Source organism: Papaver somniferum, chromosome 11 (genome assembly GCF_003573695.1).
Source record: "Papaver somniferum cultivar HN1 chromosome 11, ASM357369v1, whole genome shotgun sequence".
NCBI classification, from domain to species: domain Eukaryota; kingdom Viridiplantae; phylum Streptophyta; class Magnoliopsida; order Ranunculales; family Papaveraceae; genus Papaver; species Papaver somniferum.
Window position 1 is genome coordinate 130,188,498 of NC_039368.1, and position 25,341 is coordinate 130,213,838.

General features: G+C 38.5%; 3 protein-coding genes across 4 annotated transcripts; 1 reads left to right on the forward strand and 2 right to left on the reverse strand.

Annotated features, from left to right (window-relative positions):
- The first annotated feature begins 15,337 nt into the window (after positions 1 to 15,337).
- LOC113325167 (ankyrin repeat-containing protein ITN1-like) lies at positions 15,338 to 17,109 on the forward strand. The gene is made up of 5 exons (XM_026573385.1): positions 15,338 to 15,410; positions 15,500 to 15,652; positions 15,784 to 15,996; positions 16,106 to 16,554; positions 16,678 to 17,109. The coding sequence occupies exons 1-5, from the start codon at positions 15,338 to 15,340 to the stop codon at positions 17,107 to 17,109; spliced, it is 1,320 nt and encodes a 439-aa protein (XP_026429170.1).
- A 630-nt stretch (positions 17,110 to 17,739) lies between these two features.
- LOC113323052 (cytochrome c oxidase copper chaperone 1-like) lies at positions 17,740 to 18,266 on the reverse strand. The gene has a single exon (XM_026571297.1). The coding sequence runs from the start codon at positions 18,219 to 18,221 to the stop codon at positions 18,012 to 18,014; it is 210 nt and encodes a 69-aa protein (XP_026427082.1). The 5' UTR covers positions 18,222 to 18,266; the 3' UTR covers positions 17,740 to 18,011.
- Positions 18,267 to 20,747: 2,481 nt separating this feature from the next.
- LOC113323165 (arogenate dehydrogenase 2, chloroplastic-like) lies at positions 20,748 to 23,263 on the reverse strand. 2 transcript variants are annotated; one of them, XM_026571435.1, is made up of 3 exons: positions 23,200 to 23,263; positions 22,167 to 22,277; positions 20,748 to 22,076 (listed from the first exon to the last, which is right to left on the reverse strand). In XM_026571435.1, exon 3 carries the CDS (start codon positions 22,021 to 22,023, stop codon positions 20,908 to 20,910), a length of 1,116 nt encoding a protein of 371 aa, XP_026427220.1. In that variant the 5' UTR covers positions 22,024 to 22,076; positions 22,167 to 22,277; positions 23,200 to 23,263; the 3' UTR covers positions 20,748 to 20,907. The 2 variants fall into 2 exon arrangements, with proteins under 2 accessions (XP_026427220.1, XP_026427219.1); XM_026571434.1 differs by having other exon boundaries at positions 20,748 to 22,277; positions 23,167 to 23,206.
- Between the last annotated feature and the right edge of the window lie 2,078 nt (positions 23,264 to 25,341).

Here is a 25,341-nt window from a genome sequence, read left to right on the forward strand (position 1 = left end):
GAGCCATACGAATATACAACAATCAAATAAACACACTCGGAGCAACATAAAAATGCATATTACATAGTGCCTCCTCGCAGGAGCATCGCACTCGCAGCGGAGGATCCCCTGCCCATCCATTCCTCGCCCGAAGCAACGACCACGATCAGGAGCACGAACAACCCTTCTTCACACACATAACTTATTTACGACGAAGCAAAACGTCACCACTTCCCCCTTTTCACGCAACTAGCCTCCGGTGCTACGGCATAAAACAGGGGCAAGGTATATATATATATATATATTTTTGGAAAATTCGGCTCGAAAAGTTGATTTTGGCACCCGGAGGACAAGTGTTATTCAGACTCTCGCTTTTGGATAAGGGGTAACCTAATTACTAAGGGGCACCCCAGGTCACCCCCAAGGCATCTGCTATTCGCACCCCAGTTCAGGATAGGGGGCATATCATCTTCAACATTCAAATTCGTGTTTTGGCGGGAAAACCATTTTCACTCCTGACAGATTGTCAATCAGCAAAATTAAGGTCTTCTAGTGTGATTCAATCGCTGAAAATTGGTGAGAAGTTGTGATTTAACATGGAAAAGCTGTTGTCAGTGTTCTCTTAGCTGAAATTTGGCTAGAATTTGCTAGCCAATTCACGGGCTCAAAACAGGTAAAACACATGCAGAAGAGTTTCTGTACGACTTCTGGAAGATTTTGTGTGTGTTCTGCTCGTGTTTCATGCATCGAGCAACCTGTTGGAGCATGTGTAATCGAATTGGAGCGTTCTGGACCAGAGAAAACGCGTGAAAAGCTAAAACAGGAAAGAAAATATCCGAAAATAATTTCTTTCACTGTCGAGGATTTGTGGAGTTATGGAGAAGATTCGATGCATGCTTCGGGTTTAAATAGAGTCCTTGGAGGTCAGAGAAAGGGGATCAAGAGTTTGGGGAAGGTTTGGGATGCAGAGGAGCGAAGAAGAAGGATTAACAGAAATTCCCACCTGCTGCTGCTGCCATTAGAGGACCTTGAAGAACACGAAGAACAGACTGCACAGAGCAGTCTTATTTTCTGCAGCGTCAACAGCAGCAGCGGAGTGTCGTTACTTTACTGCAGTTCCCTGGTATCGTTTCTTTCTGGACGTATTCTGTGGGTCACAGAACCACTGTTTTATAACTTTTGACTCTTTTGATCACACTTTGATCTTTGAATTAATATTTTGAGTGTATGATTAATATGAATAGCTAAACCCCAATACTGGGATGATGGAAGAAACCATTATTTATGCATGAGTAATTTTTATTTAATTCTTTTATGACTATTTGCACTATTATGAATGGAATTATGATTTTTATTGATTATTTGTGATTTTGTCTGATGATGTATGCTTAATCCATGAGATTCTTGATGCATCATGCTTATGATTTACATATAATACTTACAAAATCTATATTTGTCAAAGTAAGAGTCGATATTTGTTATCAATATAATCTTTAATTGTCTAGAATTAATAATTGAATCGCATGAGTATAAGAATTGGTGAAATCCTGAGTCCCAGTATCTCTTGATCCTGTGACAAATGTTTGTATATATTTTTATGTTTTTAAATCTTTACAAGTCCGAGCAACTAACTCTTATTTACCGCATTAAAAATTACTATAACAGTATGGATGTCATCCCGAGGAAACCAGAGCGAGGGAAGACATCTCACCGAGTTCGGACGACCACACCACCACGAGTTTAGTTAGCCTATAAATACCATTCCATGGACCAGGAGATGGACAAGTTATGTAACATTTTAGACAATCTATCTACAGAGAATTCCTGAGAGAGATATAGACAGAGAGAAAGTGAAAAATCTAGAAGAGATCTGTAACACTTTCAAGGGTAAGACCTTATAATCAATAAGAAAACATCTTCTTCTCCGAAGACGTAGGTCTTCATGGATGAACCACGTTATATGCTTGTGTTCATTTTTACTTTTCATGCTATTTACATCTTGTTCATCTTTGATCTTGTATGTTTAAGTAGTTTTTAGTCTTTAATTTCACTTGGGTATAGTAGTCAGAAAATATGCAACTACAGTACTGGAGCTGAAGAAGGATGACGAATTACGAGTATACCTGGCAAAGGCTAAAGAAGGGTGGACAATACCTAGCGAGGTATCAGAAAAGGAGGGAGAATCCGCGAAGCCCATAAATGAACCAACCCCGTTGGGAAAGCCAACCTTGAATTTCGCCGCAGTCGAACCGGCGAAAGATATAAATCTAGGAACGGAAGACGAACCAAAAATCATAAAAATTGGGACGAAAATGGAGGAGGAAGAAGAAAGAAGGTTGGTAGAACTATTAACAAAATATGGAGACATATTTGTATGGAGCATGGAGGAAATGTCAGGTATTGATCCGCGTGTTGCATGCCATCGATTGAAATTAGACCCAACAATGAAGCCAGTAAGACAACGGATAAGGAAGATAGCGACGACCTATCATGAGAAAATTGACAAGGAACTTCAGAAGATGCTGAAGGCAGGCATCATAAATCCGGCGAAATATCCAGATTGGATCGCGAATAGGGTAATTATACCGAAGAAGAACAATGGCAAAATAATTTGTATTGATTTCACTGATCTAAATACCGCTTGTCCCAATGATAGTTTCCCTTTACCAAATATCCCTCAGATGGTGGAAGCAGCGTCCGGGTACAAAAGGTTATCATCCTTGGATGGGTATTGTGGATACAATCAAATACCTTTGGCCGAGGAAGACCAGGAGCACACGGCTTTCTTCGCTCCTAGGGGGCTGTACTGCTATACGAGAATGCCATTTGGATTGAAAAATTCAGGGGCTACATACCAACGAATGGTGGAGAAGGTATTCGCAAAATGGGTACACAGAACGTTGGAAGTCTATGTAGACGACATGTTGGTCAAAACCAAAGACTCCGAAGATCATGTGGAAGACCTGAAAGAGATCTTCGATCAGATAAGGAGATACAAGATGAAAGTCAATCCGTTGAAGTGCATTTTCGGGGTAGAATCAGCAAATTTCTTAGGCCATATAGTTTCTCGAAAATGCATAGAGGTGGAACCTACAAATGTACAGGCGATACTAGAAATGCCATCATCATATACTGTAAAAGATGTGCAAAAGTTAAATGGGAAACTCGCGGCACTAGGAAGATTCATCTCGCGGTCATCTGATAAATGTAAACACTTCTTTGACATTTTAAAGAAGGGAGCAAAATTCGCGTGGACACAAGAATGTGAAGAAGCTATGAAGGGCGTAAAAGAACACCTAATCAAGTTATCAATCCTGCAAAAGCCGGAACCAGGGGAGGAGTTGTTAATCTGTCTTGCATCCACACCCAATGCTATTAGTGCAATCCTACTCAAGAACGATGGAGGAGTAGAAAAACCCATATTCTACGTGAGTAAAACCTCGAATTCCGCAGAAAAAATTACCCTAAGATCGAAAAATTGATATTGGTGTTGTTCTATGCATCACGAAAATTGCGGACTTATTTTCAAACCCACAAAATCAAAGTCCTCACAAGGATACCCATAGAGTCAGTCTTAAAGCATTCCCAAAGGGTGGAACACTCACATCAACCATTTCGGGCTGAAGTACGAAGTACAGACTTCGACGAAGTCGCATATAATAGCAGAGTTTCTCGCTGAATTTCCTTCGGAAAAAGATGGGAGTGCGGAAGACATGATGGAGACGGACGAAAGCGGACCGGACCCAAGGGATCTGTTAAAGCAAAGTCATCCCAGGAGATGGGAAATCTTCGTCGATGGGGCGAATAATAGTTTTGGAGGGGGTGTAGGAATATTATTCACCTCACCTGCAGGTGAGCGAATAATATTTTGTTTTCGTCTGGAATACAAAGCCACGAATAATGAAACCGAGTATGATGCAGTAATACAGGCTCTGAGAATTGCAATAGAAATGGAACTGGACGAAGTACGAATTACTAGTGACTCCCAACTAGTAGTTCGTCAGATTGAAGGAGTGTATAACACAGTCGATCCAGTGATGAAGAAATATCAGAAGCTCGTGCAAGACTATTCGGAGAAAATATGAAGTATCATATGGAGAAACACAAATAGAGATAACAATCGACATGCAGATGCATTATCCTTCATAGCTTCCATGATTGAGGATCCAAAAATCGGGCATATTATGATTCAGCGGTTGATGCGGCCATCAGTAAACAGAGAAGAAAGAGAACTTCAGGTAATGACGGTAGAAGGGAGGGACTCAGTAATGAGCAAAGAGGATTGGATAACATCAATCTATATCTACTTGATGAAAGGAGACTTGCCACGAGATAGACAAGAGGCAAACAAAATCAAAAGCAAATCCACAAATTACGAGGTGCGATAAGGGATCCTTTATAGGGGATCATTCTTGGGTCCACTGAGGAGGTTCTTGTCGGAGGAGGAAGGGATTGAAATTATGAAATCAATTCATTATGGGGACGCTGCAAACCACAGCGGAACCAGATGACTAGCTTACAAGACCCGAACACAGGGTTACTTTTGGACCTACATGAGTAAAGATGTGAAAGACATTTCTACGAGGTGTGATGCGTGTCAAAGGTTCGACAAAAGGATACATGCACCAGCCACAAGCTTGAACTCAGTATTGAGCGTGTGGTCATTCTCCATGTGGGGAATAGATATCGTGGGGCCCTTTGTCACGAGGACGAAGCAAAGAAGGTACTTGATTGTAGCAACTGACTACTTCACAAAGTGGATGGAGGAAAAGGATGTGCAACATACAAAATACGGGGATATATACGATTTTATCCTTGAACACATCATTTGTAGATTTGGTATACCAGTCCTGATTGTTTCAGACAATGTAAAGCAGTTCGAAGGGGAGAATGTGAAGATGTTTTTCAACGCCTTTAAGATTCAATCCGGGAAATCTACTCCACTATATCCCCAGAATAATGGGAAGGCAGAGGCTACAAATAAAACGGTGGCCTCCACGTTGAAAAAAAAGCTAGAAGGGCATCACAAAGGATGGTGCGAGCATATCCCGAACGTGCTATGGTCATATAGAGCCACAAGGAGAGAAGCAACAGGAGTATCCCCATTCTGTTTAACGTACGGATCAGAGGCAGTGCTACCATCCGTAACCATCCTGCCCACAACAAGGAGAGAGGCATGGGAAAAGGGTTTAACACGGACTTAATTCTTGCAAAATCGGACGATCTCAAGGAAAATAGAGAATTTTTGTTACAACATATGACGAACTATCACCAGAGGATGTCGAGAGAATATAATAAAAGGGTAAAAACAAGAAGCTTCGTCCCAGGAGAGCTGGTGCTGCGAGAGACACCACCTTATTAGCGAGGATCAGGAGGAAAGCTACAACCCACTTGGGAGGGTCCATACATCGTAAAGAGGGTTGTTGGAAATGGGGAATATGAATTAGCAGACTGCGAAGGGAAGGATAACGACGAAAAAGGGAAGATAATTTACGGCGAAGTAGAACGACAAGATAGAAGGCTAGATCATCCTTGGAACCCTGTTTACATTAAAAAATATTATCCTTGAATGTAAGAAGAGAAAAAAATTTATCAATAAAATATTTCTATAATTTTATATGAATGGATCAGTTTACACGAGCAGATAAGACCTCACATTAGGAGGCAAATAATAACGACGAAATAAACAGTTTCTAGGGAAACTCAAAACCTTCGCCTAGGAAGGCTAGGAACCCACGACATGCACCCTAGTTCGCATGAAAATGCAAGAGGAAAAGACCTAACGCATGTCATGGACAACTCTCAGGAAGAAAGCTAGGGGCAATGATAAAACCTATTCGCTGGGAACCTCTTTTATGATGGCCTTCGGTAAGGAGTGCAGAAATATGACCAAGGCGCCAACGTATTCGGTTGAGCTGCGAGTGCCTGTGACGTCTGGAGCGTTACCGGTCATGTCCGTATGGCAAGTCTTGGCTACGATGCACTCGATCCCAAAGAAACCCCACTTAGGGTGTGACTTCGTAACTCCGAGCCTTATCGGCGAAGAGGATAAGAAGTCACGAAAACAACTGAATGTTGTAATAACCGGATGGGAGGAGACCAACATGCATGTTAGGGTTAACCTCCTTGAAGGGGCACTCAGGGGGAATATAAAGGGATGGCACCCTCCATATTAGGGAGCTGTGTGACCAAAAAAGACGGCAATGTCATGGGGATACTATTCATGAGAATAGATAGGCCTGTCATATTGTCGCGAAAAGAAAAGTTAGCAAAGATGTTAAGGCAAGGTTGATGGATTTTTATTCGCAAAAATAACAAGCTCCTGAAACTTTGCCGAAGAAATACCCTTCATAATAGGGTGAGGAGCAATAAGACCTTAACTAGGAGGCGCATTAAGACCTCATAAATAAGAAAATAAAAGGTAAACAAAAAATAGACGTACACACCGGAATGGTGTACTTATGAAGAGCGTAACCAGAATACTCTCGTCTTGATCAGACAAAGCTCAATAAGAACAAGAGGCAAGTATATGCTTTTTATATTTTTTGTTCTTTTTTAGCATTCTCCTCTCAAGACTACGAAGTACTAAAGGCATAATTTAAAATCTAAGAGACAAGACATCAGAGAAAGGAGCACGAAGGAAAAGAGCGAAGTCGAAGGCATATTTTTACAACTAGAACACAAGTATATACTTGGTGTGAAAAGATTAGAGGCGGAAACAACAGTTCTAATTGAAAAAATAGCAAGATCATAATATACATATAGGATTGAGGTTTATATACATAAGCAAAGAATACAAGGGTAAAAGATCGTATTATCTAATCATCATCTCCATCAGCCTCATCGTCTTCACCAGACTCTGTACCTTCGTCGGAAGAAAGGATTGGTTCGTGGATGGTAGGCTCCGGTTCTGGTTCGTCTTCTGAAAATACCTCAAGATCCAGGGGAACGTGAGGAATATTCTCTGAGTTGTAGAATTCATTAAAGAGCCTCACCTTTTCATCTTGGGCATTTCGGCGAAGCTTCTTTGCAAGTAAAACCGCGTCCTTCGCCATCTTGTCAAGATCCTCGTTTAAGCCGCGGACATCTTCTTGAAGATAGGAGACTTGGTCCTTAAGATTTTTCTCAGAACCTGAGATGAAGAAAGATAAGTAAGTAGGCTATCTGGAAATCTAAGGCACAATCAAATGGCTAAGAAAGGCAAACTTACGACGAAGAGCAGACAAGATGTTTTTCTCCTCAGCAAGTTCCGATTCTAACTGAGCGATACGAGCACTCTGGCGACCAATAAGGTCCCGAATTTCGTGAAGTTCCACGAGATGGGACATGCTGTGATTATGTCCCTGAGGAGGCGAATAGGAAAGAAATGAGTAAGGTAATGATGTTAAGGCAAATAAGAAAGGAATCGTCTGCTGTCACACTTACCAAACACATCAGGGAAGCATGTTGTTGAATGGAGAGATTCAAAGAAGCATTCTGGATAAATCCTTGATCGGCATCTAGAAAGGAATCAGAGCTCAAGGAGGTCAGGGATTTAGCCGTCGCGGATCTTAAGGAGAAGTTCGAACGAGTTGTCACAAAAATATCTCGAAGGAATTTCATATCAGGAAGGTATGTTGGGTCTTTTGAATCATCAACATGAGGGCGAGAGGAGCTAGGAGGAGGATGGTCAAGTCCCGAAGGATGAACTTGAGATAACCTATCTACGTCCAATGTACGAGAACGATGTTGAGAAGGCTCCCGAGCACGAGGAGAGGTTGAAGGGTCATCCTAAAAACCACAAAGTTAGTAGATGAATCAAAGGAGAAAAGACAAGCCGCGAAACAGGGACGAACCTGAGCGTAGGAGGAGGAAACCTTTGAGCGAGCACGCTTTCCCGTGTTTGCAGCAGGGCCCGCAGCAGCTCGAGATTCCTCCCTCTGTGAAGTAAAATATTAGGAGTTGGATTAAGAAATTGAGAAAATATGACTCACGAGATACAAACCTGAGTTGGAGGTGGCTTCTTGGAGCGGTTCTTTATCATGTCAGGAGGTGGGAAGGAATACTAAGGCAAAAAGCAAGGGCGTTAGAGGGGTATCCAGTAAATAAAGGGAAAATTGAATGAAAAGTCAAACTTACCCCAAGGGGCATCTTGGGACAATTAAATCGACCCGGTTCTTATTCGGCAAGGTGGGCATGCTTAGGAAGAGGACCGGAGCGAGGCACACCATTGTCGTCTAAGACCCACAAGAAAGGGCCTTCGATCACTAGAGGATACATCATCCAATTTTCGTCGTTGGAGAAGCGAAGATACCTGTTCCTATTTTCACCAGTAGGATCGACATCCAAAATTAGTGCCTTGGATGGATCAGCCAAGATCTTACGGGTAAACTTCACACCCCATTCTTGGTACGATCTTGTAGACAAGTAATGGACGAGGTAATTTTACAGAAAAGATTCGACGTTATAATCAGCCGAAGGAAAGTACGACCCTAATTCGGGAATCTGAGAAGGAAGGCCATTTGATCTTCGAACAAATTCGTTAGCCAAGCGAATAGCATTCCCACTTAGCTGATAAACACCATGGCGAAGACGAGCTAAAATCTCAAGGTATAGAGGATTTTTGGGATCATATAGGGGAAAAGAAATCCCTGCTCTTAATTGTCCAATGGTGACAATCATCCTCGATGAAGTCTAGGTTGCAGCCTGTATCCACCGGTAGGTTAATTCCATCAAATCAGTAGCAGTGATGGGAGGATTAACAGAGGAATCGATTGAGGGAGATAGGGTGATTCCTACCGTATTAAGGTCGGTCTTAAACTCTTCATAGGTCCAAGATGTGGTTGGAGGGGGAATATTTTTGGGAGCTATTAAAAACAGAAGAACAGAGCTTACTGGATATAAGAGGGTAAAGGAGGAGAAAACAAAATTCTTAGATAGATGAGAAGAAGAAGTATTTATACCAGATGACTAGTCAAAACGACCCACGACTGAAGAATATGAACTGGTAATCGACGGTTACGAGGAAAAGAAAACCACGTGGAAGACGAAGAAAGGGAGGAAAGGCGGTTATCAAACTTCAGGCAGTTCTTATTCTCCTCTCTTTATGATCGAGCAGAATAAGAAAAGGCAAAATGTAGTTACCAAAGTATAAGCCGACACGTGTCTATAGGAAGTCACATGGATCTGGTGAAATGATCTTACTTCAAGCCCCGAGATTCGTCGTCAGGGACTTGTCAAATCAAGTCAGGATTATCCTTATTTGCACGGCAGCGAAGTAAAGTTTGGGACGAGGTAATTCGCCAAAGGGGACGTAGAACGCGAAAGGAATCAAATGTCCATTACGAAATGACCACGAAATAATGTGACTTGGCTTGGAAGAAAAGCTACCCCCACGAAGTAGATGAATTATCGAGCAATAAATGGGACAGGTGTCCCGACAAGACCACGTGAAGCCAGCGAAAGGTGGGGAAAAACTTTACGGAATATGCTCCAGGCGAAGCATAAAGTAACCTCGGCGAGATGATATGAGATGTATGCCACTAAGGTTTCTTAGACCTATAAATAGAAACCTTTGGACAATGTAAATGGGGAGATCTTTTGGAGAGGGATAGGTCTAGTATAGGAGAGAGAGAAGAGTTAGGGTTTCCTTGTAATTCATAGACTTAGAAAGAAATTAGGATTTCTTAGAACCCACGAGTGTAACTTGTATTTCGCTTGAGATTAATAAATAAACTTAAGTTCTTGTGTCATCATGTCTTAGATCTCATTTACTTTCCATTTGAGTGTGTAGCTGGATTTCCAGTAATCACAGACCGGGTGAAAAATCATGTGTAACGATTCGTGGTTTGGCAGCCATTCTTGCGGGAGAAAAATAAAAAATCTTGATAGACATTTCGAAAAACACCCCGAATGCATCACATGGGAAGTTTTTTGATGGGTCATGTGGAATGAACTCTTGTTTTTTTTAGGTTTTTATATGGAGTTCATTTCTGGAATGAACTCTGGTTTATATGTTTTATGAAAAACTAAGTAGAAATTAACAAGAGTTCATTTTGCCGAATGAACTACTACAAGAAAATAAGTAAAAATTAACACGGAAGAGTACTTTTGTTTGTTTTATATTTTTAAATAATTCTGAACTCTGTTTTTTTTATGTTTTTATATGGAGTTCATTTATGGAATGAACTCTGTTTTTTTTAGGTTTTTATATGGAGTTCATTTCTGGAATGAACTCTGGTTTATATGTTTTATGAAAAACTAAGTAGAAATTAACAAGAGTTCATTTTGCCGAATGAACTGCTACAAGAAAATAAGTAAAAATTAACACGGAAGAGTACTTTTGTTTGTTTTATATTTTTAAATAATTATGGACCAAACAGTAAAGGCGTTTTCCCAAAGGACTAAATAGACATGGTCCCACCTATAAAAGGACCAAACGATATTTTTCCCATTCGGTTTCCAGTAGTGAGATATGGTCCTTGGGAAAGTGAAACACGTTCCTCCTCGAGAATCATGCTGAATGAAATCAAGAAGATATGATTTTGTATTACAAGTGCAGCTAGCAACAATAACTACAATAAATACCACCGACAACACAAAAGGTAGTACGAGTAATGAGGTCGAAGTCATACGTACTTAATGAGTTGAATGTGTAGGTACACGAAATAGGTTCTCCATGTGTCTGACGTAAAGAGGTAGAATCTCATTCTAATATCCCAGTCAGAGACTTGTCAAATCAGGTGTCAGAGGTAGCTCGCCGAGGACCAATCACACGAAGGAAAAGAGAAGATATAAGCAAAGGCAGGCATACTCACACGAAGATTCGAAGGACCAGATTGGAGTACCCATAAAGTCACCAAGAACGAATACCCAGAACTACCTGGTTCTTCTTTTCGATGCTTACTGTGATGACCACGACATCCCTCATCCTACCTTTCCTTTGGAGGTGTTCTCTGACGATGAACAGCCAAAAGATGGCGAAGTCGTCCCAGGTGAAGAAGGGGAGTTTTCTGAAGATGGCGAGGATCATAAGGTTGTTGACATGAAGGCCATGGAAGAAGAGTCCAAGGGAGCTTCTGCTAGTACTGATGTTGGTCTTGGTGGAGCGCGTTATCAGATCCCTGAAACAACCGTTACTGATGACGCCTCTTCTCAGCAATAACTTTAGTTTTCTTTTTTCCATCTTTATCATATTGCTTGGCTAATTTAGAAACATTTTATCTTTCTGGGCGCTCCCAAGCTTGGGGGGAAAACATCTTAACTTCCTCGGATACTATTTTGGTTAGCAGTTTTCTATTTTGCTTTGGTATACATTTATTCAATGATCTTTTGTTATTTACTCAATATTATGCCTTTTATTTCAAAAAGTATATCATGTGGGTACCAAAATATGGATCGCCACATGGACATAGGGAAGACACGAAAATACGGTCAAAATATCATATACCATGCCCCGAAGAATCCTCTCAGTGACTTGTCAAATCAGGTCAGAGTCGCCATTATTGGCTATTTGACGAAGTATCATCTTCGTGTGAGATAGAACCTTATCAAGAGGTAATCTCCTAAGGGAATGTGTGTTACAAAGGACCAAATATAGGTACACGAAATAGGTTCACCACGTTTCGGACGTAAAGAGGTAAATAATCTAACTCCAAGATCCCAGTCAGAGACTTGTCAAATCAGACGTCGGATTTATCTCGCCGAGTACCAATCACACGAAGAAAAGAGAAGATATGAGCAAAGGCAGGGATACTCACACGAAGATTCGAAGGACCAGATTGGATTACCCAGAAAGTCACCAAGGACAAAGTCAGGAAAACCAAAGTAGGATTACTTGGTTGAAAAGACAAGTTACGAAGTAGATAAATTATGGAGCAAGAAAAGAGATAGGTGTCCCGACAAGTCCATGTGAGGGTAGCGAAAGAAAGGGAAAAACTTTATAGAAAATGATCCGGGCGAAGTAAAGGGCATCTCCGCGAGAATATGGCGAAGTAAAATGAGCTGTACTCCATTAGGATTAGTTGGCCTATAGGTAGAGGTCCTTGGGAAAGATGTAGAGGGAGAGATTTTTTGTTGAGTGGGAGAGCTTTACTTAGAGGAGATTAGGATTTCCTTGTGTTTAAGAACTTGTACTTTGATTTCTTTGTATGATTTATCAATAAAGATTTTGGGGTTCATATTAAAAAACATGTCTTAAGTCTTGGTTACTTTCCTTTGGGTGTACTACTGGATTTCCAGTAGTTACATTTTAGCGTCCAGAAAAAGGGAACTTAGATTGGGGATTCTTCCTCATCTAAGAGATTGTTAAAAAAGCGAGTTGTTGTGTACAGAAAGTCTTGTAAATCTAGTGACTTATTCGTGTTTGGAGATTTAGAATTTGGAAGAAAAAGTTGGTGAAGTGACAGACGGAAAACCGGATTCAACAACAATTGAACGATGGCAGGGAAGACAAGACTAGCAGAATCTCTAGCAGCGGTAAGGAGGAGCAAACGCTCACTTGATATTCACCCCATTTTTATAATACAATCTACTAGTAGTTCAACAAATCATGAGGTGCATGAATCAATTGACGGAGGAGGGTTTGGGTCACTTGTTGTGGCTCACTATTGCGTGGATCGTGCAATAATAACATTATCTGGACAGGAAGGAAAGCAAACAACTTATCATTTTGATTCTTGCAGAGGAAATGAATTGAAAAATATTCAGACACGTTATGTTAATGGTGTGGTCAGAGACGGGACTTCCTAAGAATTAAGACAAATGTGAATTTGTAATCGTTAAGCTTTCTAGTGCTTGATTACATAGGAAACTTTCTAAAGTATATCACCGATCAGTTATTCATGGTGGTTGCCGAACCTTGCACTACGTATCATTACTCCGTTACCCCTTTACCCCATAACCCACATCAAAACATCCAGCTACACCAGTTCATCCACGTCCTTTCTTCGAGCTCAATGAAGCAGATTGATAATGGGTTCTTTGAAGAGCTCGATGTGAACCAGATCATCCACGTCCTTTCTTGGGGCGTTTTTAACGATAATTACTAGTTTCAACATGTAAGAGGGGATTTCTCCCCGTCTATACTCTCGTTTGCTTGTTTTTTTCTCTCCTTATTTTAGGCGGATGTGTGTTGTATCTTTACTAGTGCTAGCTAAGTACTCTTATTTTAGCGAATGAACTTTATCTTTCCCAAAAAAAATTGATGGGGTTCTTTGAAGTAATTCATACGAAAATCAAAACTTAGTACCTTACACCCATTAAAGGAAATCCGAAGAAAATAAGTAAAAGAATATTTAAATGTTCGAGCTCAAGGTGGTCACTAAACCAGCACTTCGTATAAATATTCAGTAACAAATATGATTTCATGGAGCACCCACTAGGTATCCACCACAACCGGATTAGAGTACACATTGAAGTTTATGGTGGAAAGTAGTGGGTACTATAATTAAACGTACACATATGATGGAGCATACATTATAGTACCCACTACCCACTACGTATCTACCATAAACATCAATGTATACTCTAATCCGGTGTTTCTAGTCGATCATTCTTAACATAGGGCTCGCTGGGAACGACTCGAAAATCGTAGTAGATCCTGAGTTTGAAAAAGAAAATCTGACATAGAAAATTGATCTGTGAGAGAGACAAATTTGGGTGGAGTTTGTTGAGGCGGTACCATATAGCATATACATATGAGCCATCTGACTATAGACACAACATGTCAACTAATCACATGCATATAATCGGATGCCATGTACAACAGTTATACATGTTACTCAAAAGTTGACTTTGAGGGTTTTAAAATCTGCACTTGTTCAGCACTATCATTTATGGAATCCCTGTATGTTTCATATCTGTATAATAGTAGTAGAGCGACATTCTTTGCCCCACGCCATACCCTCTCTTTTATCTTTTATAGTTTCCCTCTGCTATATCCCCATCTTAAAAACTTTCTCCATTGGCATTGCAATGTCCGCTATAGAATTAGGTAATGATCGTGATAACGTACTTCACAGAGAAGTGACAGAGATTAAAAAGCTGCTCAAAGTAGTCATTGAATATCAAGCTAGACAAATGGAGTCACAAGAAAAACTTGTAAAATATCAAGCACAACAAGCAAAAGCTCACGCGCAATCTCAAGAAAATATTCAAAATCAAATGCTAGAGGTTCTAAGAAGCATATGCAGAGCTAGTAATAAACAAGGTATGGTATACAAATTCGTTCTGTGACATGTCATACTTGTTTGCAGAAAGTAAACTTAATTTGTTGCTAATGTTATAACTTATTAACACCATGCAGATGAAAATATTGTCAAAAACAATAATGCTAATTTGAAAGAGACCACAAAGGCATCTGGTAGTGGTGGTGCCGGTGGTGTTGGTGAACAAAAGCATCCATCAAAAGGTTGTAAGCTATACATAATATACTAGAGTATAATTTACGAAATATGATGGACTGAAATTTCTATAACTATATTCCGTTAAGTAGTCTTATTAAAATCCTAATTTTCTGCTACAATGTTATTGACACGGTATAGGAAAAGAGATTGTCAAGAATAATATTGGTGCTCATCCAAAAGAGACCGTAAAGGCATCTGGTAGTGGTAGTGAAGAAAAGCAGCCATCAAAAGTCGGTAAGATAACTCCCCCATTTCATGAACGTTGAGCCCTTTATTTTAAAATTTTGTTTCACAAACATTGATCCTTTTCATTTTGATATGTTATTGTTCCAAACTAAAACTTAATAATAACTAATGTTGTTAAAATTTTACTTTAAAAAGTCTAAAGATTTTCAGAGTCACGTTTATATTTATTTGTAACGATATGTCATTTATAAATATTCATCATTTAGTTTTATCAAATGATATGACTTTCGTGTTAACATATCTTATTGATTATCTTACTAATTGCCGTATTTTTGTTTTGCTTTCGTTTGTCTTGTTAAGAAGAGAAAGTAGTTCGGGCAGTATATAATCCGGATAGAAGCGATTTATTGAAAGAAGGTGACTACAAAGAGACGATCGCCTTCCTTAACAATAATCCCGAAACTCTTGAGCAAGGAGTAACACGTAACTTAAATACAGTATTACATGTAGCTATATACAAAAAGAGAGAGATCATACTTATTGAGGAGATTGTGAAATTGATGTCGCCGGAATTACTTGAATACAGAGGTGGTGAATATGATTTCACAGCACTTCATTACGCTGCTCAGTATGGAAACACGGAAGCTGTTGTGTTACTGGTATCTAAGAATCCGAAATTGCCTCTACTACTTGATAAAAGAGGATTTACACCACTAGATTTAGCGCTTCGTAATGTTTCAATTAACCAGAAGTAGGTGGTTGAATATCTTTATTCTGTAACTAAAGATATGGATCCAAGTCCGTTCTTAGGTGGCAATGGTGCTTATACATTATGCAAACTAATTGAGGTCAATTTCTATGGTAAGTTACTAGCTAGATGGTAATTATTTATATATGTAGATTGGTTTCATATGCCAGAGTGTTTCTGATTTATCACCGTTTTTATGTAGATATAGCACTCTCCCTTGTCATGAAGTTTCCAAAAGTTGCTATAACGAAATCAAAATCATTAGAAATGTGCGGATTGGAGATGATCGTTCGGAGGCCATTTGCATTTCAAAGCGGGGCTAAGCTGACATGGTGGCAGAACCTCATCTATTCTTGTTAGTTCACACATGATCCCTTTGTGATTCATTTTTCTTATTTTCTTTCTGGTTCTTGTTTTTGCCTTCATCGATTATTTATTTAAATACATTTGTTCATTTAAAAAATTAATCTAACGGAAAATGTGCAGTAATTCAAGTGGATACCAATTCTGCATATATCGAACCAGTGGAACAAGCCGGGTGCACCATTAGGGACGAAGAAAACCCACTATCAGAAAACTTAGATTGTGCAGAAGTAGAGGAAAGCTCCAAAGTCCCCATATCAACTACTTATCAAGAAATCGTTATGTCCTACTTAACTCGAGGTTATTTCCTTGAGAGATACCTTAACTTTGACTTTTGTAAGTGCTTAATAAAACATGAAGATCATAGGGCCTTTTGATTTTACTTGGACCTTTTACTTATATTGATTTATCAACTTATGGTGGCCTCGTTTGACACTAATTTCAGCAACTGGAATCTTCGAACGATTATATAACCAAAAGCTGGTGCACCAACAAGCAATTGCATTGATCAAACAAATGTTAATGGAGATATGTAAGTTGACTACGTTATCTAGGTTTTTGGGCGATAATCCAAACATCATGAGGATAGCTATAAAGCATGGGATCATTGAATTTGTATCCGAGTGTCTTCAGAAGAATGATAATCTAATTTTTAGTACGATACCAGGAGAAGGATCGATGATACAATTGGCTATTAAAGAACGGAAAGAAATGATAGTGGAGCTCATATGTAAATCTGGTGACAAGATTGGAGAAAAGATCGATCTTCTTTCTCGAAGAGATGCGGACAAAAATAACATATTGCATTACGCTGCCAAGTTAGCGCCTTTTGCTCAACTCAATTTGGTTTCAGGTGCAGTGCTCCAAATACAACGAGAAATGCAATGGTATAAGGTAAGGGTTAATTAGTTTAACAATGTGAATTACTGGTTGCCATTATCTAACTCTCTTGCTTTCTTTTTGTTTGTGTTTAAGTGTTATAACACCGTAATAGTAAAGTGATTCATTTTCATGCAGGGGGTAGAGAGTATGTTAGGTGAAAGTGATAGGTTTACCAGAAATACAAAAGGAGATCCAGCTCAATTCATATTTACAGAGGCACACAAGGACTTAGTGAAGGAAGGACGAGATTGTTTGAAAGATACATCTGGATCGTGCATGATAGTTGCTTCCTTAATTGCAATCGTAACATTTGCAGCTGCTTTTACTGTTCCTGGAGGTAACATCAGCGACAGTAACAGTTTTATGAATGGCACTCCAGTTTTTCTGGGTAAATCTTCATTTACTGTGTTTGTGGTGTCAGATGCCTTGGCTCTATTATCTTCAATCACATCGGTGCTCATCTTCTTAGCAATATATACTTCAAGATTCGCAGAATTGGATTTTCTGAAGTCTCTACCACAAAAATTGATAATCGGCCTTGCAACTCTCTTTATATCTATGGTGTAATGTTCATAGTGGTTGGAAGCAGATTTGCGCAGGCCTTAATTCCGATTACATTGTTTAGTTGTTGTCCTCTGGGCCTTTTTGCGTGGTTGCAACTGCCACTGTTTGTTGAAATGGTTCGGTCTACATATTGGGGTAGTCTCTTTGGAAAGCATAAATATATCGGTTTCCCGGCTAAGAAAAATGACAACCAATCAAGAAAAATGAAAAAAGAAGATCAATTACCAAAAGAAAAAGATGTAATAGAATGAACTACTTTACTCTATTGGTACTATTGTTGCTTTTGTGTAGGCCAAAGTTGATTTATTAATAAATTATTTTTGGAAGCATTTTTTTGTCCTTTTTTTCGTTTCATTAATAAAAAAATAAAAAAATTTACAGTAAAAGAAACAAAAACAGTATCAGGTAAATTGATCAGAACCTTCTTCCGATACTAGTTGTGTCAAATCAATAGAAATTAGTTGTCTGTATCGTGTCTGATACAGAGTAGTTTGATCATTTTTACATGGTTACGAAATGTCTACCCAAACACAAAGCATGGTAAATGAAAATTCTTGAACTAACAACAGCTAGACTAAAACATTACACTATGCCTACACTCTTAAGACTAAAACCGATACGATAGAACTCAGGTGACTGGTAAATTACTCGGCCAATATTCAACAAATTCAATTCAAAGTAACTTCCAATTGAAAACTGAAAGCTGTCTTAAATTACTGCACAAATGTGAATTACTGCAGACTGCAGTATAGCATAGGTCCACTTTCCTGGAAATAAGGTAAATATAATTGGGATTTCTGAATCGAAACCCAAAAGTGAAATAAAATTGATAGCAACTCTGTCAAAAATTATTTTATCATTCTAAGTTTTCCATATGAGTGTGTATGTGTTCTTATTTTTCATTTTCAGACATTAAAACCTTCTGACCGAAGACAAATTTTGTGAGCTTCAATCCACTTGGTGCAAGCATCTTCACCATGCTGCACGATGCACTCATCTCTCAGCTTCTTAGTTTCTGGGCACGCACAACAAATCTTCTTCTTAGGCTTTGTATCTGTACTTGGTGGTGCCGAGGTTGCTGACCCTTCTTTTTGCTGCGTGGGTGGTGAAGACATGGTTCTTTTTTATGCTCTAAACTCTGCGAGGACCAATGAACTCTTCTGCAAGAATCAAGATGTATTACGGTTTTAGTAAAGATAATCGTGCATCAAAACAGGCTAAAATTAGGTCACATGAGGCCCAAGCGAACACCTACTTTCATTCTCACCATTCGGTTTCAACTCTCAGCACACAATGTCATTCAAAATGCATTTAGGAAGTAAAATACAGCACACATGCCTATGAAATCGGTACAATGAATAAGGCACTAAATTTCAAAGTTCCATAATTCATACATTCATGTACTGACTAAGCATATCCGTGACATCTAGATTTTGCAGGACAATCACCAAGCTACATCACAGAATATAAAATTCACTTGAATCACAGTCACTCATTCTACTTATACCACATCTATTTTCCTTCCGAATCTCTTTCACTAAATTCAAGCTGTTACAAGTTCCTACATATTTTGCTCCAACATGTATGATAAACTGACACCTAACCAATATAAGTAGAGAGAAACCAAACAAACAAAACTTTAGGATGATAGGATCGATCGCGAGCATGGAACACTACATGAATCTCATACAGGATTACCAAGTTTCTATTCAAAGATCAACTGAAACACTTTCTATCCAACCAAATAAGCATCAAATTCATTATGAATCCCATTTTATAACAAATGACACCTTACCAATCAAAGTACAGAGACACCAAACAGACAACAATTTAGGATTCTAGAATAGATTGAGAGCCTGGAACACTACATGAATGTCACACAGGATTACCAAATTTGAACAGAACGATTCATATGAACTCACTGGATCACTTTCTATCACACCTACCAATTGAAGTACCGAGAAACCAAACAAACAACAATTTAAGATTCTAGGATAGATTGAGAGTCTAAAACACTACCTAAATCTCATACAGGATTACAAAATTTCTATAGAACGATTCATATGAACTCACTGAAACACTTTCTATCGAGCTAATAAGCATCGAATTCATTATGACAGGATACTAGGATTGATTGATAAGAAATAATCATCGAATAAGAATTCATGCATAACCCCTCCCAATTTATAACAAATCATACATACCAATCAAAGTACAAAGAAACTAAATACACACAAATCAAGCAAACAAAAACTGTAGGATACCAGGATTGATTGATTATTTGATTGGGTGAAACACTAAACAAACTTCCAGTCCATACGAACTCACTCAGGCATTTCATCGAACATTTAATCATCCAATAGTTTCTGAATCCAAATCAATCAATCCAATAGTTTATATGCAAGATTTCTAAATTAAACTATAATCAAAATTCAGCTACAAATCCCCCTGAACCACATAAGAGAAAGATTAATCATTCAGTTGACGGAATCTAAAATAAGTTTTCTCACCTTCTTGGATCGAAAGAAATTCCCGCGTGCCGGTTTCCCCCGAAATTTGTTATTGTAATTTTCTTTCTTCAGAAAAGAGGAGAAGCCTAAACCCTATAAATTTGTCGTACTGCGTAGTTTGTACGTGGTAGTAGTACAGTAGTACTACACTACAGCTATTACGTTGGGCTTGGGGATACCACAAATATATGGTTCTGAGTCGGAATCTGAATTTAATTAGGTGTCTGACTCGGCTCATGTTTCCTGATTTGTATTTTCATTTTCCTGATATCTAACTCCCCTCAATTTGAGACGTACTTCAACATCCTGATCATAAGTTTGATTTTCCCCAACTCTTTTTCCAGATCCTTAATATCAAATCTAGTTGCTGTGTATCTCGTTCCAATACTTACACGCCTTAATACGGGCATCCAACTCAAAACCAATTGACAATGAGTGGAGAGGCCCTAAGAGATTATAAACCGCTGGATCTTAGATAATCCAATAATGTGGGATTAATAATCTCAACACGCCTCCTCACGTGTAGTCTCATTGGGTCTAACACGTGGATAATAAATCGGATGACGCGGAATAAAGGCGCGGTCAAGTAACTCGTCGCAAATAGCCTGCTCTCATAACTCATTAGACTTGGCTGACACGTTGGTTGTTCGTATCCGAATCGGATCTGAATCTTTTTTGACATCTGACTCCTTCCAAATCACATGGACAAATTATAGGCTCATGCGTCTCGGAGCCAGCTGGGCGTGGGAAATTTGCACACCCACCCTTACATGTAGCTCCACCCCTGAATTTTGAGGTAGACGTGGCTCTGCTCCTGATTTGAGGCAATGGCACACCCTCCTTTCCAGTTTCAGTGAATTTTGTTTTTCCGTCCAAATTGCATCATATGTTGGTGATTTTGTTGGATGTGCACCCAGCTAGATATGTTCTACTCATTCATAAATCTGATACTATGACCTTGTTGTAGTCCTATGCTTCACAGAGCCAAGGATGCACAAATATTGCAACTAGGGGAAAAGGTGGGAAAAAAAAACTACAAGAAACTTTAGAAAAGAAAGGAGTCGAGCACCAATAAAAACTGCACAAGAAGCTTACTAGCAATTACAAGGGAATTGTAGATATGAAGGGATGTAAGGAGAGGAGAAGTTTGATGAAAAAAGACAGGAAACATTTATTCAAAACCATTCATCGATACAAAAAAAAAAAAAAAAAAAAAAAAAAAAAAGCACCATTATGTAGTATAACTCATTGTACTCATAGTCAATGCGATGAAATGGATTCCACTGAGACCTCATCCTATATTCTCTGAAGGTGGTTCAACTGCATCTCCGCCATTTTGAAGCAGTTTAGGGAACACTGGTTTTATATTTTTAGATTCTTCGAAACCCTCGGCATTCTCAAAAAGCTGTTTCCTGAGAATTTCATGTAAGTGCCCAAAAAGTTGCTTCTTCAGTGATTCGAATGCCATATCTAACCTCTCTAACTGTTCCATTGCATTTTTATTGTACAAAAACAAGCCGTAGTAAAGTTCAAAACTATCCCCAGATGTGTTCTCCACCAGATTCAACAAAGTTTCATATCCTTTTGTATTTATCGACGTCGACTCTAACCCAAATTTCTCTAGAATTCTTCCCATTGTATGTGTTATAAACTGTGATTCAGCAGCTTCTCTATCGTGATCAGCACAAGACATTTCCACCATCCTACAACCTTCCTGAGCAAAAATATTCAGAAATTTTTCGCAGCGACTAATCCTAGATTCATCATCCCCAATCCTAACTTTATCATAAACAAAAGGAAGACTTTCCCAGCTATCTTTACCACTTTCTGGTCCAAACATTGGATGAGTACATAAAACATCAAATTCTGGTGGTAAAATATGAAGAAAAAGCTTTCTTGGAATCTCTTTGACAGAAAGAACATCAACAAATAAAGTACTTCTTTTTAGTCTTTGTAATGGTAATGATTCAAGAACTGATTTAGTAGATAGTATAGAACTACAAATAAGTACTACCTCAGGATGTTCTTCACATAAATCATCAGCGTCAGTGAAAAACTGAACCCCTAATTTTCGAGCTATATCAGAGTATTCTGATCGAGAATGCGCTAAAACCTTGTGTCCTTGACGAACTAGGGTTTTTGCAAGAAATTGACCGAAGTTACCAAAACCCACAATAGCAATCTTTACTTTTTTGCTCTTTTCAAAACGATCATTGTTTATAGCTTCAAAATCATATGGCTGAGCTGCATCTAAAGCTCTAACGCAGAGACTTCGGTACTTAAAAGTCTGTTTTTGGTGATTGCAGGAGAGAATTGAGGATCGACGAAGGGAGTGAGGGATTGAACTCGGATTTGAAAAAGGAGGTAATCTAAATTTGGAGGATTGGAGAGAAGTAAATGAGAACATTTTTTATCTTTCTGAGGATCAGCTAAAGAAGGTGATTTAAAAATATCAAATTCCTGCAACCCCAGAATAATTAACAATCACAACTAAAGGAGACTATGATTTCAAAGAATGGTGGATAAGTGTAATGGGTTTGTGCAACTTACGCGAGTAACAATATGCGAGTGCTTGTGCAATTTGTAGCTAGTTAAGGAATCCAGCCACCTATTTCGTAGTAATGCCGGCTAGTCTTCTGTGAGATTCTGTGGTGATGATTACTGCACAAAAAAAAAATGAATAAGATATAAGCACATCTACATGATTTTCATAGTATAAAACTGGGAGTAATGGAACTAAGATACACAAAATTTGCAAAGTTATATGCTTATATATCAAGATGCAATACTAAAGAAATGAACAATTCTTAGCAGGCACTAGCAAATAAGTGTGATGGTGTATCATATACAGGTGTAGCATATGTGAGCAAGTGAAGTCAATTGCCAGAGGTTTTGAAGTTTTGATGTATACCTATGTTGTTTAATCTAGGAGGTAGCGACGATGTAATGTATTTCAGCTATGCTCCAGTATAACAAAATCCATATTTGCAGCTAACTGAAGTCATGTTTTAAGTGTGGAATAGGAATAATAATGCACAAAATGCAAAATCAACGACCAACTAACACAACAGGTAATGGATTATATCAAGATAACATTTTTTTTATTAGTAAAACAATCGACTTGTTTGCTTACTGAATGAGCTGAACATCAAGTCATCAACAGAAATCATTTATAAGATCTACGCAGAACTTCATAGTCAACTAAGTGAAGGAGAAGAACAATATCAATTGAGACAGTGCGCTGTGACAGAAAACAAAACAACGACTATTTTTCGGAGTTTCAAACTTAGCTATAGCTATGAGTTTTGTTGGTTTCCCAGCTTGCCTGTTTCCAAGGATGCAAAGGAGAACCCATGGATTTTTCTCTCTTTGATGCATTATATCAAACAGTTTCTGTGCAGAAACATCAGTGAACACAACAATATCATTATAAAGCTAATCCGATGTCAGATAAATACAAGAAAAACCAAATCATAGTCACACTCAATGATGATTACACTCAAACAGATTATGCTCTAAAAGACTGGTTATGTTAAAATTATTTGCTTACTTCATTAAAAGTAAAAATGATCATTTCACTCACCTTCTCTTGCGCAAATATAACCCTAGAAATGTTTCTTTGGGGACGCCGCATAGCTGATATTTATAACAAGAACGATTTTTTTGGGACCATGGTTTTTTTTTGGGACCATGGTCCTATTAGGCCACCTACCCTATAGTTATAAGGGGTGTCCTAAAGCATTGAAATGACTAACCTACCCTTAATCTAATTTAATTTAAAACCAACCCAATAACCACCTATATATATAACCACCACCTTCTCCCACCACCACCTCCCACCATCGCCGATTACCACCACCATCGCCGATAACAACCACCGATTATCACCACCACCACCGTCCACCACCGCCGATTACCACCACCACCACCACCTCCGATTATCACCACCACCAATCATCGATTACCACCACCACCTCCGATTACCACCACCACCAACCACCACCAATATATATATATATATATATTGCTTAATTTAAAAACATTAACAAAAATATTCTCACAAACCTATTACTTGTCATTCGTTTTTGGTTGAATAAATGAGAAGTAATCATTAAAATGAGTTGAAAATGGAAGTTGCAGAGAGGTTTAGTGGAGGGTTTTTCTTTCAGAGAAAAGTTCGGTTATCAAGAATTAATTTTTTCTTAACCGAACTCATAGTTCGGTTGATTCGCAAAAAAATACTTTTAACCGAACTCCTTGTATTAGAACAACACAAGTCCATAAGTTCGGTTCCTTCGCAAAATAAGGATATCACCGAACTTTAGTTTACGAAAATAATGAGAAGTCCACAAGTTCGGTTCTTTCGCAAAAATGTTAAGTTTTCTTTGTAACCGAACTCTACCTTTGAAACTTCGTAACCGAACTCTACCTAATTCTCCAAGAAATAAATTCGTAGTAACCGAACGTTTGCCTAATGCATATATGCATATATAAGCCCAGTTCGGTTGATTCACAAAATATGTTGAAGTTTGCGAACCAACCGAACTTCTAACACTAGGTTACTTTTAACCTACAGTTCAGTTGGGAACTTGGTTGCGTTGAAGTTTGCGAACTAACCGAACACACAAGATGTACCCAAATAAATTGTTAAGCTCAAATTTCGGTTACCTACCATTTTATCCTAGGTAACCGAACATTACACTGTACGACCAAAACCTCTATTAACGAGCGAGTTTGGTAACCTGCGTGTTTGGAAAACGTAACCGAACTACACTTTCAGGTATGTTCGGTTACATGTTCTTGACATATGGTAACCGAACTGGCCCAAATCTACATAAAAAATTTCATTTTTTTTTGAAAGTTTGGAGCAATTCAACCAACATTATCTAAGTTTGAAGCCTACCTGGGTACCCAGATGCCCTTCCTCCGGTTGTGGTTGGTAAAATCCATCGTTTTTCATGTTTTCCTTCTTCATCTTCTCTAACTTTACTCTCTCAATAATTCTACTTCTTTAAAAAACAAAACCATCTGATTTTTAATCTCACTAATTATCTTTAACTTAATCATCTCACTAATCATTACACTAACTATTATTAACACTAACTAATCATCACCCAAAATTAATCAGGAGGGTAATTTAGGTATTAATATAAATATCTAGATAAGGGGTGACCTAGATTTACTTCTAATGTCTTTACCCAAAATAAAATCATGGTCCCCCAAAAAATCCATGGTCCCCAAAAAATCTATAACAATGTCTTCGCCAAGCTAAGTAAGCCTGGCCCAATATGGGCCCATACAAAAGAGTGAACTAGAAATGTTTTTCTTTCTACAAAAATATATAAGTCGATCCAGAAAGTCAAAAACAAAAAAAATGTTGCTTCATAGTTTATTTTTATTTTTATTTTGAGCGGAATCAATTTTGGATTTTAATCTCAAGCTTATAGCCATTCTGCCTTTACAAGGGTCGAAGAGTTTCATCTGAATGTGTATTCAAACATCCTCTTAACTGTAAGATCACGGTGGTTTACACATAATTAATGACGTAAAACACTGCATTTTTTCGCGTGGCTTCTCAGAGATGTAGAGTTGATCTGGCTTTTAAAGACTTGCGTCAAGTAAACAGATTTTCACGGCACAATTAGATTAACCTGCGTGGATACTATTAAGATTTCTCTCCTGAGTTATTTATATTTGCTAATATCATCTTGTTCAACTAAGTTCG

What these genes read in the sequence shown, in the direction of transcription:
- LOC113325167 (XM_026573385.1), top strand. Translation starts at nt 15,338, where the DNA reads ATGGATCCAAGTCCGTTCTTAGGTGGCAATGGTGCTTATACATTATGC. An exon ending in GCAGAACCTCATCTATTCTT is followed by an intron (nt 15,653 to 15,783) that starts GTTAGTTCACAC and finishes GAAAATGTGCAG; the next exon opens with TAATTCAAGTGGATACCAAT. An exon ending in GAGAAATGCAATGGTATAAG is followed by an intron (nt 16,555 to 16,677) that starts GTAAGGGTTAAT and finishes ATTTTCATGCAG; the next exon opens with GGGGTAGAGAGTATGTTAGG.
- LOC113323165 (XM_026571435.1), bottom strand. Translation starts at nt 22,023, where the DNA reads ATGTTCTCATTTACTTCTCTCCAATCCTCCAAATTTAGATTACCTCCT.
- LOC113323052 (XM_026571297.1), bottom strand. Translation starts at nt 18,221, where the DNA reads ATGTCTTCACCACCCACGCAGCAAAAAGAAGGGTCAGCAACCTCGGCA.